The sequence below is a fragment of the Heptranchias perlo genome, chromosome 13 (assembly GCF_035084215.1).
Source record: "Heptranchias perlo isolate sHepPer1 chromosome 13, sHepPer1.hap1, whole genome shotgun sequence".
Classification (NCBI taxonomy): domain Eukaryota; kingdom Metazoa; phylum Chordata; class Chondrichthyes; order Hexanchiformes; family Hexanchidae; genus Heptranchias; species Heptranchias perlo.
This window is the reverse complement of record NC_090337.1, coordinates 51,634,718-51,649,976: the sequence shown is the minus strand read 5'-3', so window position 1 is coordinate 51,649,976 and position 15,259 is coordinate 51,634,718. Positions and strand designations below refer to the sequence as shown.

At 46.5% G+C, this 15,259-nt stretch overlaps 1 protein-coding gene across 2 annotated transcripts in view; it reads right to left on the bottom strand.

The window, feature by feature from the left end:
• LOC137331101 (SLAM family member 5-like) overlaps positions 1–14,630 on the bottom strand; it is a 34,948-nt gene extending 20,318 nt beyond the window's left edge. The window contains exon 1 of one of the 2 annotated variants that reach the window (XM_067994703.1): positions 14,460–14,630. In XM_067994703.1, coding sequence (XP_067850804.1) covers positions 14,460–14,601 — 142 coding nt within the window. In that variant the 5' untranslated portion in view covers positions 14,602–14,630. The remainder of the gene's footprint in view (positions 1–14,459) is intronic. The other variant, XM_067994704.1, reaches the window with a different exon arrangement.
• Positions 14,631–15,259: the final 629 nt, after the last annotated feature.

Here is a 15,259-nt window from a genome sequence, read left to right as displayed (position 1 = left end):
ACAATTCTGGGGAAGGTGGGACCTGTACAAGAGGGACGGGTTACACCCGAGCAGGACCGGGACGAATATCCTCACCGGGGTGTTTGCTAGTGCTGTTGGGGAAGATTTAAACTAGAATGGCAGGGGGATGGGAACCTGAGCAGGGAGACAGAGGGGGAAACAAGGATAGAAACAAAAGACAGAAAGGGAAGAAGCAATAGTGGAACCAACACGAGGGAAAAACTTACTTGACCTGGTCCTCACAAATCTACCTGTTGCAAATGCATCAGTCCATGACAGTATTGTTAGGAGTGACCACCCACAGACCTCGTGGAGATGAAGTCCCATCTTCGCACTGAGGACACCATCCAACGTGTTGTGTGGTACTACCACCGTGCTAAAAGGGATAGATTCAGAACAGATCTAGCAGCTGAAAACTGGGCATCCATGAGGTGCTGTGGGCCATCAGCAGCAGCAGAATTGTATTCCACCACAATCTGTAACCACATGGCTCGGCATATTCCTCACTCTACCATTACTAACAAGCCAGGGGATCAACCCTGGTTCAATGAGGAGTGCAGAAGAGCATGCCAGGAGCAGCACCTGGCATACCTAAAAATGAGGTGCCAACCTGGTGAAGCTACAACTGAGGACTACATGCATGCTAAACAGCGGAAGCAACATGCTATAGACAGAGCTAAGCGATTCCACAACCAACGGATCAGATCAAAGCTCTGCAGTCCTGCCACATCCAGTCGTGAATGGTGGTGGACAATTAAACAACTAACGATGGCAGAGTCCAGCACGTGAGTGCAAAAGACAAGGCTGAAGCGTTTGCAACCATCTTCAGCCAGAAGTGCCGAGTGGATGATCCATCTCGGCCTCCTCCCGATATCCCCACCATCACAGAAGCCAGTCTCCAGCCAATTCGATTCGCTCCACGTGATATCAAGAAACGGCTGAGTGCACTGGATACAGCAAAGGCTATGGGCCCTGACAACATCCCGGCTGTAGTGCTGAAGACTGTGCTCCAGAACGAGCTGCGCCTCTAGCCAAGCTGTTCCAGTACAGTTACAACATTGGCATCTACCCGACAATGTGGACAATTGCCCAGGTATGTCCTGTCCACAAGAAGCAGGACAAACCCAATCCGGCCAATTAACGCTCAGTCTACACTCAATCATCAGCAAAGTGATGGAAGGTGTCGTCGACAGTGCTATCAAGCGGCACTTACTCACCAATAACCTACTCACCGATGCTCAGTTTGGGTTCCGCCAGGACCACTCGGCTCCAGACCTCATTACAGCCTTGGTCCAAACATGGACAAAAGAGCTGAATTCCAGAGGTGAGGTGAGAGTGACTGCCCTTGACATCAAGGCAGCATTTCACCGAGTGTGGCACCAAGGAGCTCCAGTAAAACAGAAATCAATGGGAATCCGGGGGAAAACTCTCCAGTGGCTGGAGTCATACCTGGCACAAAGGAAGATGGTAGTGGTTGTTGGAGGCCAATAATCTCAGCCCCGGGACATTGCTGCAGGAGTTCCTCAGGGCAGTGTCCTAGGTCCAACCATCTTCAGTTGCTTCATCAATGACCTTCCCTCCATCATAAGGTCAGAAATGGGGATGTTCGCTGATGATTGCACAGTGTTCAGTTCCATTCGCAACCCCTCAAATAATGAAGCAGTCCGAGCCCGCATGCAGCAAGACCTGGACAACATCCAGGCTTGGCCTCATAAGTGGCAAGTAACATTTGCGCCAGACAAGCGCCAGGCAATGACCATCTCCAACAAGGGAGAGTCTAACCACCTCCCCTTGATATTCAACGGCATTACCATCGCCGAATCCCCCGCCATCAACATCCTGGGGGGTCACCATTGACCAGAAACTTAACTGGACCAGCCATATAAATGCTGTGGCTACGAGAGCAGGTCAGAGGCTGCGTATTCTGCGGCAAGTGACTCACCTCCTGACTTCCCAAAGCCTTTCCACCATCTACAAGGCACAAGTCAGGAGTGTGATGGAATACTCTCCACTTGCTTGGATGAGTGCAGCTCCAACAACATTCAAGAAGCTCGACACCATCCAGGACAAAGCAGCCCACTTGATTGGCACCCCATCCACCACCCTAAATATTCACTCCCTTCACCACTGGCGCACAGTGGCTGCAGTGTGTACCATCCACAGGATGCACTGCAGCAACTCGCCAAGGCTTCTTCGACAGCACCTCCCAAACCCACGACCTCTACCAACTAGAAGGACAAGAGCAGCAGGTACATGGGAACAACACCACCTGCACGTTCCCCTCCAAGTCACACACCATCCAGACTTGGAAATATATTGCCGTTCCTTCATCGTCACTGGGTCAATCCTGGAACTCCCTTCCTATCAGCACTGTGGGAGAACCTTCACCACACGGACTGCAGTGGTTCAAGAACGCGGCTCACCACCACCTTCTCAAGGGCAATTAGGGATGGGCAATAAATGCCGGCCTCGCCAGCGACTCCCACATCCCATGAATGAATAAAAAAAAATAAGGAGGCAGAGAAAACAAGGACGAGAAACAAATCGGGCCATAATCCAAAATGAAACTAAGATGACTAGCAATCTTAAAAAGACAAATCTAAAGGCATTGTGTCTTAATGCGCGGTGCATTCGCAACAAGCTAGATGAATTAACAGCGCAGATAGATATTAATGGTTATGATATAGTTGCGATTACGGAGACATGGCTGCAGGTTGACCGAGGATGGGAACTGAACATCCAGGGGTATTCAATATTTAGGAAGGACAGGCAAAAAGGGAAAGGAGGTGGGGTAGCGTTGTTAGTAAAGGAGGAAATCACGATGTGGAATCTGTATGGGTGGAGCGAAGAAACACCAAGGGGCAGAAAACGTTGGTGGGGTTTGTCGAAAGGCCCCCCAAACAGTCGTGGAGATGTAGGGGAGGGCATTAAACAGGAAATTGAAGACACATGCAAGAAGGGTACAACTATAATCATGGGTGACTTTAATCTACATATAGATTGGTCAAACCAAATTAGCAATAATACTGTGGGGGAGGAATTCCTGGAGTGTGTCCGTGATGGTTTTCTAGACCGATACGTTGAGGAACCAACTAGAGAACAGGCGATCCTAGACTGGGTATTGTGCAATGAAAAAGGATTCATTAACAATCTTGTTGTGCGGGGTCCCTTAGGGAAGAGCGACCATAACATGATAGAATTCCTCATTATGATGGAGAGTGAAGTAGTTGAATCCGAAACTAGGGTCCTGAATCTAAATAAAGGAAATTATGATAGATTGGGGAATTTTACTAAAAGGGATGACGGTGGATAGGCAATGGCTAATATTTAAAGACCGTGTGCAGGAATTACAACAATTATTCATTCCTGTCTGGCACAAAAATAAAACAGGAAAGGTGGCTCAACCGTGGCTTACAAAAGAAATTAGGGATAGTATTAGATCCAAAGAGGTGACATATAAAATTACCAGAGAAAGCGGCAAACCTGAAGATTGGGAGCAGTTCAGAATTCAGCAAAGGAGGACAAAGAGATTGATTAAGAGGGGAAAAATAGAGTTTGGAGAGTAAACTAGCAGGGAACATAAAAACTGACTGTAAAAGCTTCTATAAATATGTAAAGAGAAAAAGATTAGTGAAGACAAATGTAGGTCCCTTACAGTCAGAAATGGGGGAAATTATAATGGGGAACAAAGAAATGGCAGAACAATTAAACACATACTTTGGTTCTGTCTTCATAAAGGAGGACACAAATAACCTCCCAGAGATGTTAGGGAACCAAGGGTCTAGTGAGAGGTAGGAGCTGAAGGAAACCAGTATTAGTAAAAAAAAAGTGCTAGGGTAAATTAATGGGGCTAAAGGCTGACAAATCCCCAGGACCTGATAAACTACATCCCAGAGTACTAAAGGAAGTGGCCCTGGAAATAGTGGATGCATTGGTGATCATCTTCCAAAATTCTACAGACTCTGGAGCAGTTCCTACAGATTGGAGGGTGGCAAATGTAACCCCACTATTTAAAAAAAGGAGGGAGAGAAAAAACAGGGAATTACAGACCAGTTAGCCTAACATCAGTAGTGGGGAAAATGCTAGACTCTATTATAAAAGATGTGATAACAGAACACTTGGAGGGCATTAACGGGATTGAACAAAGTCAGCATGGGTTTATGAAAGGGAAGTCATGCTTAACAAATCTGCTGGAGTTTTTTTGAGGATGTAACTAGTAGAATAGATAGGGGAGAACCAGTGGATGTAGTGTACTTGGATTTTCAGAAGGGCTTTTGATAAGGTACCACACAAGAGGTTAGTGTGTAAAATTAAAGCACATGGGATTGGGGGGGGGGGAATAATCTGGCATGGATTGAGAATTGGTTGACAGACAGGAAACAGAGAGTAGGAATAAACGGGTCTTTTCCCGGGTGGCAGGCAGTGACTAGTGGGGTACCGCAGGGATCAGTGCTTGGGCCCCAGCTAGTCACAATATATACCAATGATTTGGATGAGGGAACTGAATGTAACATTTCCAAGTTTGCAGACCACACAAAGCTGGGGTGGAATGTGAGCTATGAGGAGGATGCAAAGAGGCTCCAATGTGATTTAGACAAGTTGGGTGAGTGGGCAAGAACATGGCAGATGCAGTATAACGTGGATAAATGTAAGGTTATCCACTTTGGTTGTAAAAACAGAAAGGCAGATTATTATCTGAATGGTGATAGATTGGGAAAAGGGGAGGTGCAACGAGACCTGGGTATCCTTGTACACCAGTCGCTGAACGCGAGCATTCAGGTGCAGCAAGCAGTTAGGAAGGCGAATGGTATGTTGGCCTTCATTGCAAGAGGATTTGAGTACAGGAACAGGGATGTCTTACTGCAGTTATACAGGACCTTGGTGAGAAGACATCTGGAGTATTGTGTGCAGTTTTGGTCTCCTTATCTGAGGAAGGATGTCCTTGTCATGGAGGGAGTGCAACGAAGGTTTACCAGACTGATTCCTGGAATGGCAGGACTGACGTATGAGGAGAGATTGGGTCGACTAGGCCTATATTCACTAGAGTTTAGAAGAATGAGAGGTGATCTCATCGAAACATATAAAATTCTAACAGGACTGGACAGACTAGATGCAGGGAGGATGTTCCCGATGGCTGGCGAGTCCAGAACCAGGGGTCACAGTCTCAGGATACAGGGTATGCCATTTAGAACTGAGATGAGGAGAAATTTCTTTACTCAGAGGATGGTGAACCTGTGGAATTCTCTACCACAAATGGCAGTGGAGGCCAAGTCAATAGATGTATTCAAGAAGGAGATAGAAATATTTCTTAATGCTAAAGGGATCAAGGGATACGGGGAAAAAGCAGGAACAGGGTACTGAGTTAGACGATCAGCCATCATCATTTTGAATGGCAAAGCAGGCCTGAAGGGCCAAATGGCCTACTCTTGCTCCTATTTTCTATGTTTCTAAGGCTGCAGTCAGACCTTTGATAGCAGCTGTTTGTGCTGCAATGGAAGCTGTGACATCGGTCATCAGACGCTGTATCATGGTGGGTTCCACAGGTGTGCAGATGGAGTGACCACCCGTTCCATGTGGGAAAGGATGGGCTCCAAACTCTGCGCAAAGCCCTGTATCAAGTTGGAGCTGGACTCCTCCATGCTCCTTGACATTGTGCGCAGGCTTTCTGGCAGGCTTTCCAGTGCACCAAGCATTTGGTTGTGTACGCCCATCAGCCACCTTCTGTAGCCTGGGCAATTGAAGTCCTCAGCTGAATCCTCTGCTGCAGACCTTGCCCTCCGGTGAGCTGGCATGTGTGGTATCCCTTCTCCCCGCCCTGGATCCTGCACACTTGTGGCCAGTGTCTCACCACGTGCAGATCCTCCTCTATCCTAGCCTCTGAAGTATACACAGTGTCAGTCTCTGAGCTGGTGTCTGCGAGTGTAAGATCGAGTGACGGTGTCTGTTCATTATCACTGTCTTCTTCCTCTGCCTCCTCTGACTGGGCAGGTTCCAGTTCTAGAGTATCTGAAATGATAAAGGGACACGGGTTGAGTTGTGGTGAGGGAAGAGGAGAAAGTAAGACATGCGTGCTTGCACCACCTGCAGCACGTGAGTCAGAAAAGATTGTGGGATGAGGGATTAATGGGAAGAGAGAAGGAGGATTAGGTATACAGAAACCCTCATCGTCAATACCTCCAGCACCGCCAGTAGCCACGGTCTCAGCGATGGCCCTTCCCATGATGGCCAGCACTGCCTCCTCCATGGGAGTTAGGACATGTAGGCCAGTGCCTGTCCTCCTCCGGTTCTTTCTTGCTGCCTCCTGTTATGTGCCATCTTCTTCTGCAAGAAAGAGAGAAGTGTGTCAGCGAGTGTCCTGCTAGATGTTTGGGTGATGTGGCTGTCATGGTTGAATAGCCGTCAGTGTGTGTGAGATGTGAGTTGTGGGTGTAAGGCTTGCACCAATGCTAATTGTTTGAGGGTGAAGTAAACCATATGAATTGAAGGATTGCGTATTGATTGATAGAGATTGTTGGTAGGTGGGGGGTGCAGTGCATTGAACAGTGGATGAAGCTCGTGGTGCAGTTGGCAGAATATGCCATCTGAAGATTGAACTCACTAATCTTGACAACTCATGTTAAATCATTGAAGTTCTTCCTGCACTGCATTCATGCTCTTGGAGCTATGCTCCTGGCATTGACCTCCGCCGCTATTTCCTCCCACTGCCTCTTGTTTATATGTCTGGACGGCCTCCTGCCCCACCGTAGATACAGGCTGTCTCTCCTCGCCGCTCCTGATCATGTGTGGTATTCGAGCTGGACCTCAGCCATTAATGTGGTCCAACCTATCTTTTGGCGTTGATCATCCCACACAAGGTGTGGTTGTATCAGTGTTAAGGTACACTGGGTGTTGCGTAATCCTTTACTGGGTTGCCTGTTGACTAAGGCTGTTTGTAGAAATTACATAAAATTACATAGAATGTACAACACAACAACAGGCCATCAGCCCCAACTGGGCCATGCTCCACATCCCCCTTCATCTAACCCAATCAGCATAATCTTCTATTCCTTTCTCCTTCATGTGTTTATCTAGCGTTCCCATAAATGCATCTATGCTAGTCACTTCAACTACTCCTTGTGGTAGTGAGTTCCACATCCTAACTACTCTCTGGGTAAAGAAGTTTCTCCTGAATTCTCTATTGGATTTATTATACTGTGACTATCTTATATTTATGGCTCCTAGTTTTGGTCACACCTACAAGTGGAAGCATCTTCTCTGTATAAAATAGTCACATATGTTATTTGCTGTTTCAGTTTGTACATGTGCATTGGATTGACAGAAAAAAAATCCATAAGCATTTTACTTGAAAATGATGATATCAGACATTCAGCCCAGGATGACGAATGGAACACCATTTATAAAAAAAAGGTTCTTCAGTGATTAGACACCACCAGTGTCACAATATAAGATCTCGATACATACTTTATTGAGCAAATTTACTAACTAATAGAAAAACAATGAATTACAGTTTGTTTATATATAATTAAACTATTATTTTATAGTTAACCTTTTCATATGCATTTATTAATTTTGTCTTATAGGCTTAGCAACTTTGGGAGCTATCTACCTTGATCTATCTCTTTGAAAATTCTAAAATGCTCAATGATTTGAACAGTCCAACCTCAAATATTCCAGCAGTTATAGATTTGAATAACTATTCAAAAGTAACTGCCAGTCGTACACATAAGTGAATAAATCACAATATATTTATGTTTGAACTTGGCTTGGCTTTTCTCTCTAACATGTAGCCTCAGAGACAACTAAACAATTCTTCACAACATTTGTGTCGAGTAAGCTGCAGGTGTGATTTTGAATGCAGCTAGTTTTCAAACTCCTTGGCCCCGAAATTACCAGGGAGGTGGGATGGCAGCAGGGCTGGGTGGTGGTGGTGGTGGTGGGGGGGGCGCGGCTGGGTGCGTGGGTAACCCGCCCAGTAAAATCCATCCGTTCCCCACGCGATTGCGGGTAAATTGAAGGCACTTATCGTGGCTTTCCGGTTTCCCGTCGTCAACCTGCGCAGTGGGCGGACTGCACACCCGCATCACAGGCTGTCAGCTGGATGAGTCCTATTTAAAGGGGCAGTCCTCCAATGCAGCTCCTGCTGCAAACGAAAAGTACAGAATGGAGCAGACCAGGGGAAAGGCTGCTCTTAGATTTACCGATGCCTCACTCCAGGTCCAACTGGATGGGGTGAGGAGGAGGAGGGGTATTTTCTACCCAGCGGATGGGAGGAAGTGGCCTGTCTCTGCCACCAAGAAGGCCTGGCTCGAGGTGGCAGAGGAGATCACCAGTGGCAGAGGAGATCACCAGCAGCAGCAACATCGCCTGCACATGGATCCAGTGCAGGAAGCGCTTCAATGACCTAACGAGGTCAGCCAAAGTGAGTACACTTACTGATTCTCCTACACTCCATCTTCCACATCACCGCCCCAACCCCACAACTCCTTCTGTACTGCCAACACTACTCTATCACATCACTCCTCACACCCACTCAAAGCTCATCCTCAACTTACCTGCACTTACTCAACTCCCCAGTACTCATCCCACCATTACCACTCAACCCAATCCTCATACAATGCCATGGCTCTGTCTCATACTCTTCCTCTGATGCATCTCTTTCACGGTCAGCCTCATCCAAACCAATGCATTCAGTGGTAGGCCACCGAATAACTAGGGTGGTCGAGAAGGCTTTAAACTAAATAGAGGGGAGGAAGGGCTCAGGTGGGGCGAAATTTAGATTGATAAAGAGAAAAGATTTGGAAGTAGTACAGGAAATTGATGGGGGTAATAATAAACAGAGTGTGTCAGGAAGGGACAGAGCATACAAACATAAGAGTGCACTAGCAAATGGGGCCGGGGTAGGAAAGAATGGTAAAAAGACAAAATTAAAGGTTCTTTATCTGAATGCGCGCAACATTCGTAATAAGATAGATGCATTGACGGCACAAATAGAAACAAATGGGTAAGATCTCGTGGCCATTACAGAGACGTGGTTGCAAGGTGACCAAGGTTGGGAGCTAAATATTCAGGGTTATTTAACATTTCGGAAGGATAGGAAAAAAGGTAAAGGTGGTGGGGTAGCTCTGTTAATAAAGGATGAAATTGGTATAATAATGAGAAATGATCTTGGCTCAGAAGATCAAGATGTCGAATCAATTTGGGTGGAGGTAAGAAATAGCAAGGGAAAGAAATCATTGGTGGGAGTAGTATATAGGCCCCCTAACAGTAGCTACACTGTAGGGCAAAATATTAATCAGGAAATAAGGGGGGCTTGTAAAGAAGGTAATGCAATAATCATGGGCGATTTTAACTTTCACATAGATTGGACAAATCAAATTGGCAAAAATAGCACTGAGGAGGAGTTCATAGAATGTATTAGGGACTGTTTCTTAGAGCAATACGTCTGGGAACCAACCAGGGAACATGCCATTTTGGATCTGGTAATGGATAACGAAACAGAATTAATTAATGATCTCAAAGAAAAGGATCCCTTGGGAAGCAGTGATCATAACATGATAGAATTTCACATCCAGTTTGAGAGCGAAGATCTTGGGTCTGAAAGTACTGTATTAAACTTAAATAGGGGTAATTAAAAGGAATGAGGGCAGAATTGGCTAAAGTGGACTGGGTAAACAGATTAGATGGTATGATGATGGATAAGCAGTGGCAAACATTTAAAAAGATATTTTATGACTCGCAACAAAAATATATCCCTGTTAGGAGGAAAGAGTCCACAAAAAGGGTGAACCAACTATGGCTAACTAAGGAAGTCAAGGATGGTATCAGGTTAAAAGAAAAAGCATACAACATGGCAAAGATTACTGGTAAGCCCGAAGGTTGGGAAAACTTTAAAAACCAGCAAAAGATGACAAAGAATAATAAAGAGGAAGAAAATAAATGATGAGAGTAAACTAGCAAGAAATATAAAAACTGACAGTAAAAGCTTCTACAAGTTTATAAAAAGGAAGAGGGTAGCTAAAGTAAACATTGGTCCCTTAGAGGATGAGACTGGGGAAATAATAATGGAAAACATGGAAATGGCAGAGGAATTGAACAGATATTTTGTATTTGTCTTCACAGTTGAAGACACTAATAATATACCAGTAATAGTAGAAAATCAAGGGGCAAAGGGGAGGGAGGAACTAAAAACAATCACTAGAGAAAAAGTACTAGGTAAACTAATGGGTCTAAAGGCTGACAAGTCCCATGGACCTAATGGCTTGCATCCAAAGGTCTTAAAGGAAGTGGCTACAAAGATAGTGGATGCATTGGTTGTAATCTTCCAGAATTCACTAGATTCTGGAAAGGTCCCAGCAGATTGGAAAACCGCAAATGTAACATCCCTATTCAAGAAGGGAGTGAGACAGAAAGCAGGTAACTATTGACCAGTTAGCCTAATATCTGTCATTGGGAAAATGCTAGAATCCATTAAGGTAGTAGCAGGACATTTGGAGACTCATAATAAAACCATGTTGACTCTCCTTGATTGTATGAAGGGGAAATCGTGTCTGACAAATTTATTAGAGTTCTTTGAGGAAGTAACGGGCAGGGTGGATAAAGGGGAACCAATGGATGCAGTATATTTGGATTTCCAAAAGGCATTCGATAAGGTGCCACATAAAAGATTACTGCACAAGATAAGAGCTCATGGTGTTGGGGTAATATACTGGCAATGGATAGAGGATTGGCTAACTAACAGAAAACAAAGAGTCGGGATAAAAGGGTCATTTTCAAAATGGCAATCTGTAACTAGTGGGGTGCCGCAGGGCTCAGTGCTGGGACCTCAACTATTTTCAAAATATATCAATGACTTGGATGAAGGAACAGAGTGTCTGTGGCCAAATTTGCTGATGATACAAAGATAGGTGGAAAAGCAAGTTGCAATAAGGACACAAAGTGTCTGCAAAGGGATATTGACAGGTTAAGTGAATGGGCAAAAATTTGGCAGATGGAATATAATGTGGGAAAATGTGAAGTCATCCACTTTGGGAGGAAAAATAAAAAAGCAAAATATTATTTGAATGGAGAAATACTACAAAATGCTGCAGTACAGAGGGATCTGGGTGTCCTCGTACATGAAACACAAAAAGTCAACATACAGGTGCAGCAAGTAATCCGGAAGGCGAACGGAATATTGGCCTTTATTTCTAGGGGGATGGAGTATAAAAGCAGGGAAGTCACGCTACAACTGTACAGGGTGCTGGTGAGAACACACCTGGAGTACTGCGTACAGTTCCGGTGCCCTTATTTAAGGAAGGACATACTTGCACTGGAGGCAGTTCAGAGAAGGTTCACTAGGTTGATTCCGGGCATAGTCTCAGAATAAGGGGTCGCCCGTTTAAGATGGAAATGAGGAGGAATTTCTTCTCCCAGAGGGTCGTGAATCTTTGGAATTCTTTACCCCAAAAAGCTGTGGAGGCTGAGTCATTGAATACAATCAAGGCTGAGTTAGACAAATTTTTGATCAGCAAGGGAGTCAAAGGATATGGGGGAAAGGGCGGGAAAGTGGAGTTGAGGTAAAAATCAGATCAGCCATGATCTCATCGAACGGCCTACTCCTGCCCCTATCTCTTATGGTCTTTTGGTCACCATCCCTCACTCACGCCTCTCTACTTCCTCCCCTTATAGAAGAGAGCCCAGAATGCACAGGAGAGGGTGAAGACCGGAGGGGGGCCGCAACATCAGGTCGTCCTCACGGATGCGGAGCAGGAGGTTCTTAAACTAAACTGCACCCTCAAGTGCCGATCCGCCGAGACCGCCACCCAACAAACGGCTGGTGACAGAACTTTAATATTCAGCAGTCACAATAGCAAATGATGTTAACATGCCTTGCCATCTTCAGCACCTCAACATCTGTCATCATGCTTAATATTGCCTTCTGTTCTCTTACAGGGCCTTCAGCGACGGACGAGGGAGGGCAATTCCTCAGAGGATCTGCCGGCCGCTGAGGGGGCACCGTCACATCTGAGCGAGCCATCCACCAGTGCAGATACACACACCTCGGTGGGTCCCCATCCTCACTTAGTTGGAGTCGCTCGTGGTGAGTCACCGCACACATGAGCAAGAGCAGACACTGGTGGCAGGGGCAACTGTGGAGAGTCCGCGTCGTTGGGAGCACTCTTCTCCAGGCGCTGCTCAGCTGGACACAGATGCTGAACCCTGGGGGCCATTCTTTAACAGGAGAATGATCGAGGGGCAGCAGCACATTTGCGAGGTGCTGCAACAGGGGCCACGTGCACTCTCCACAATCGCACAGAGGATGGAGGAGTCCAACTCCTGCATGAGTGGAATGGTGGACAGGTACAGGAGGGAATCTCTGAGATACTGTCACAGGAACATGAGGGCATCTCTGAGAGAGTGTCGTGGGAATGTCTGCAATGAAGGGAAGGCTAGCCTCCATCAAGCTTCAAGCACGGCTCACCAATGAGTCCGTTGAGGCCCTGACAACGGCCCTTCGGACTCAGGGTGAGCAACTTTCTGCCACCTTAAATAGGCAGGCAGATACTCTGGCACTGGCCTTAAAAGGCTTCACACATGTCCTCCAAACTGTCGTCCAGCAGGGTGGAAGGAGTGATGTGGGCCTGGCCCAGGAGAGGGATGATGGCGAAAGGGGACATGGAAGTGGGGACGCCACTCAAGCACTCCCACATTTCACCTGTTGGCCCCCTCTCAACCAGTACCCGCAATGCTGCCTCCTCTCCAGGTGGCCGAGTCTGCCCCTGCACAGGTGCAGGTGGAGCAGTCTTTGGAGGGGCCCTCACGGGCACCGAACCCAGAGGGCGTAGGCCTAAAGCATTTAATCGGTCAGGGCATGAACAAGAGCAACCTGCCACTACCTCTGCTGCAGCCACAGGGGAAGCACCACGTAGGAGAACTGGTAAGTGTAAGGCAAAGGTTTTGTGAGCACAAAGGGAATGCACAAGGGTGTTACATGGTTTGTCATGTTTTTTTATTTATATTTGATTTTTGTTAATGGCACATTAAATATTATTATTGTCACCACTACTGCCACGTCTTGGCCATTCTTGACTGGCTTGTGTAATAAGTCCCTTGAGGTTCACCATGAACACCCATACTTGATACCACCCATTGTGTCACCCTACAGTGGGTGCATGTGTAGTTGCACGACTATTTTGTGCAGGTGCCTGTGGCGCAGCACTGTGTTGTGGAGCTCCACGTGGCGGAGGTGGACGACGTGCCTGGCGAGGCTGGTGATGTTGCTCGTCCTCGGATGAAGTGATGAATGTAGCTATGGCGCCCCCCCATCCTGATGGTGTGAGTTTTAGGGGGTCCGCAAAGTAAGTAAATGTGTTTGCACAGCAGTGTTTTGGGTATAAATTAAGAATTTTGAGTGGAAAGACAAAGGTGTTGCAGCCAAAACTTTGTCTGAAGTGACAGAGTGCCCTGCTGCAATACATGAGGTTTTCCACCCACCTGTCAAATAATCCTTTGTATCTCCCACCGGCTGCTGGCTGAAACATGTCTGTTCCAACAGGGAGTGTTTCCCATAGCACAGGAAACATGCTGAGGATCCTTCAAAATTGTACCCCTGCCAAAATCTCCACTCAGTGAGGTCTGTCAAGTAGCTCAAGTATCTAAATAACTCTGAAGTAGCATCCCGCCGGCTTTAATTGCCGGTGGGAGTCCCGCATGTGGGAGCTGCGTGCGCACCCAAACGCGTCACTGGGGAACCCGAAAGTCAGCAGGTTGGAGCCAGGCTCCGAACCCGCTCCGGGATTCCGCCATTTTAGGAGCCCTCGCCCCCGCCCCCGGAAAATCGTCCCCCTTATGTATGAACCACTATGAAGTCAAAAGTAGACAAAATTATTCACTTTTGTCACATCTGCATGTCCATATATGAGTTAAAACGTGTACCATTATTGTCCTTCCTTATTTGATACATTTCTTCTCATTAAAAACACATCTGTGCATCCTCCCAAAAGCAGCGAGCCCCAAACACAGCAATTATCTCATCTGCTGTCTTTCTGTACGGGGCAGATGGAATGCAGCTTCTTTGTTTTTCCCTTCATCTGAAAGATTATATTTCTGTGCTGTTCTACTCAGTGAATACCTGCAGGATATTGTGATCAAAGCAGACATTTCTGGACCACACTTCCCCCCTACCCTACCACCATCATTCTACCCTCCCCATCCCTCAACCCCTGCACACACACCCCCCCGTGTCCCTGCGCCCCCCCCCACGTCCCTCTACCCCCCCCCCCCCACGTGTCCCTCTACCCCCCCCCCCCCCACGTCCCTCTACCCCTGCACACCCCCCCCCTCTATCCCTGCCCCCCCACCACCACCACCACCACCATCCCCTCTATACCTGCCACCCCCCATCCCCTCTACCCTTCTGTCCGTTTCCCTCTCCACCCCCGAGTAAAACGATAGCCTTTAATGTGGAAAGTAACACTCACAGGAACCTTTTTCGAAATACTGTACTTCAAATAGTTGTTCTCCGTCAGCTGAAAATTCCTTTCCGAGAAATCTTGATCTGTCTCCCCAGGTCGACAGATTTACAGGACCTGCCTTTCGATCTTTATCCAATTTGAATACCATTTACACTCGAACTTTTCAGGACACAGCTCCTTCAGGTAAACGAGGCACCAATAAATAAATTCGCGCCTTTTTCCCCAATTGAAGCGGGATTTGGCTCGTTTCCAGGTGATTTGCACAGGTGCAGGTGCCCCATCGTTATCTGACTTGGCACTGGTCCAAACTCACTCAACAAGGTCGGCGGGACAATTTGTTACAGTAGTTTAAAATGAATTGTCTTTTTTAGATGTTTACGGTGAAATTAATATACATTATATAATTAAATCGTTTGTTTTGTGTTTGGAATTAACTGATAGTATTGATGGACGATTGATAAATTATCAAGTCAACTAAATTTCTCAACACATTAAAATGCATTTCAGAGATTGTTCACGACTTAAGACTGCCAGCATTGAACGCGTTCTTTGCAAACAAAAAGGAACTGATTTAAGATTGACTCTTTCTTGCAACTAACATGAAGCGAGCAGTTTGGGAAGTACCAACGACTGAAAAAGTCAGTTTGCAGGTACCGGGATTGCTGTGTGACTCTGTTTTGAATTTTAGACGCACTCTGCTGCTCTTCAGGAATGTCGAACCTATGAGCCGCAGGTAAAAACAGAAAATGCAGGAGAAACTCAGCAAGTCAGGCAGCATCTGTGGAGAAATAAACAGAGTTAATGTT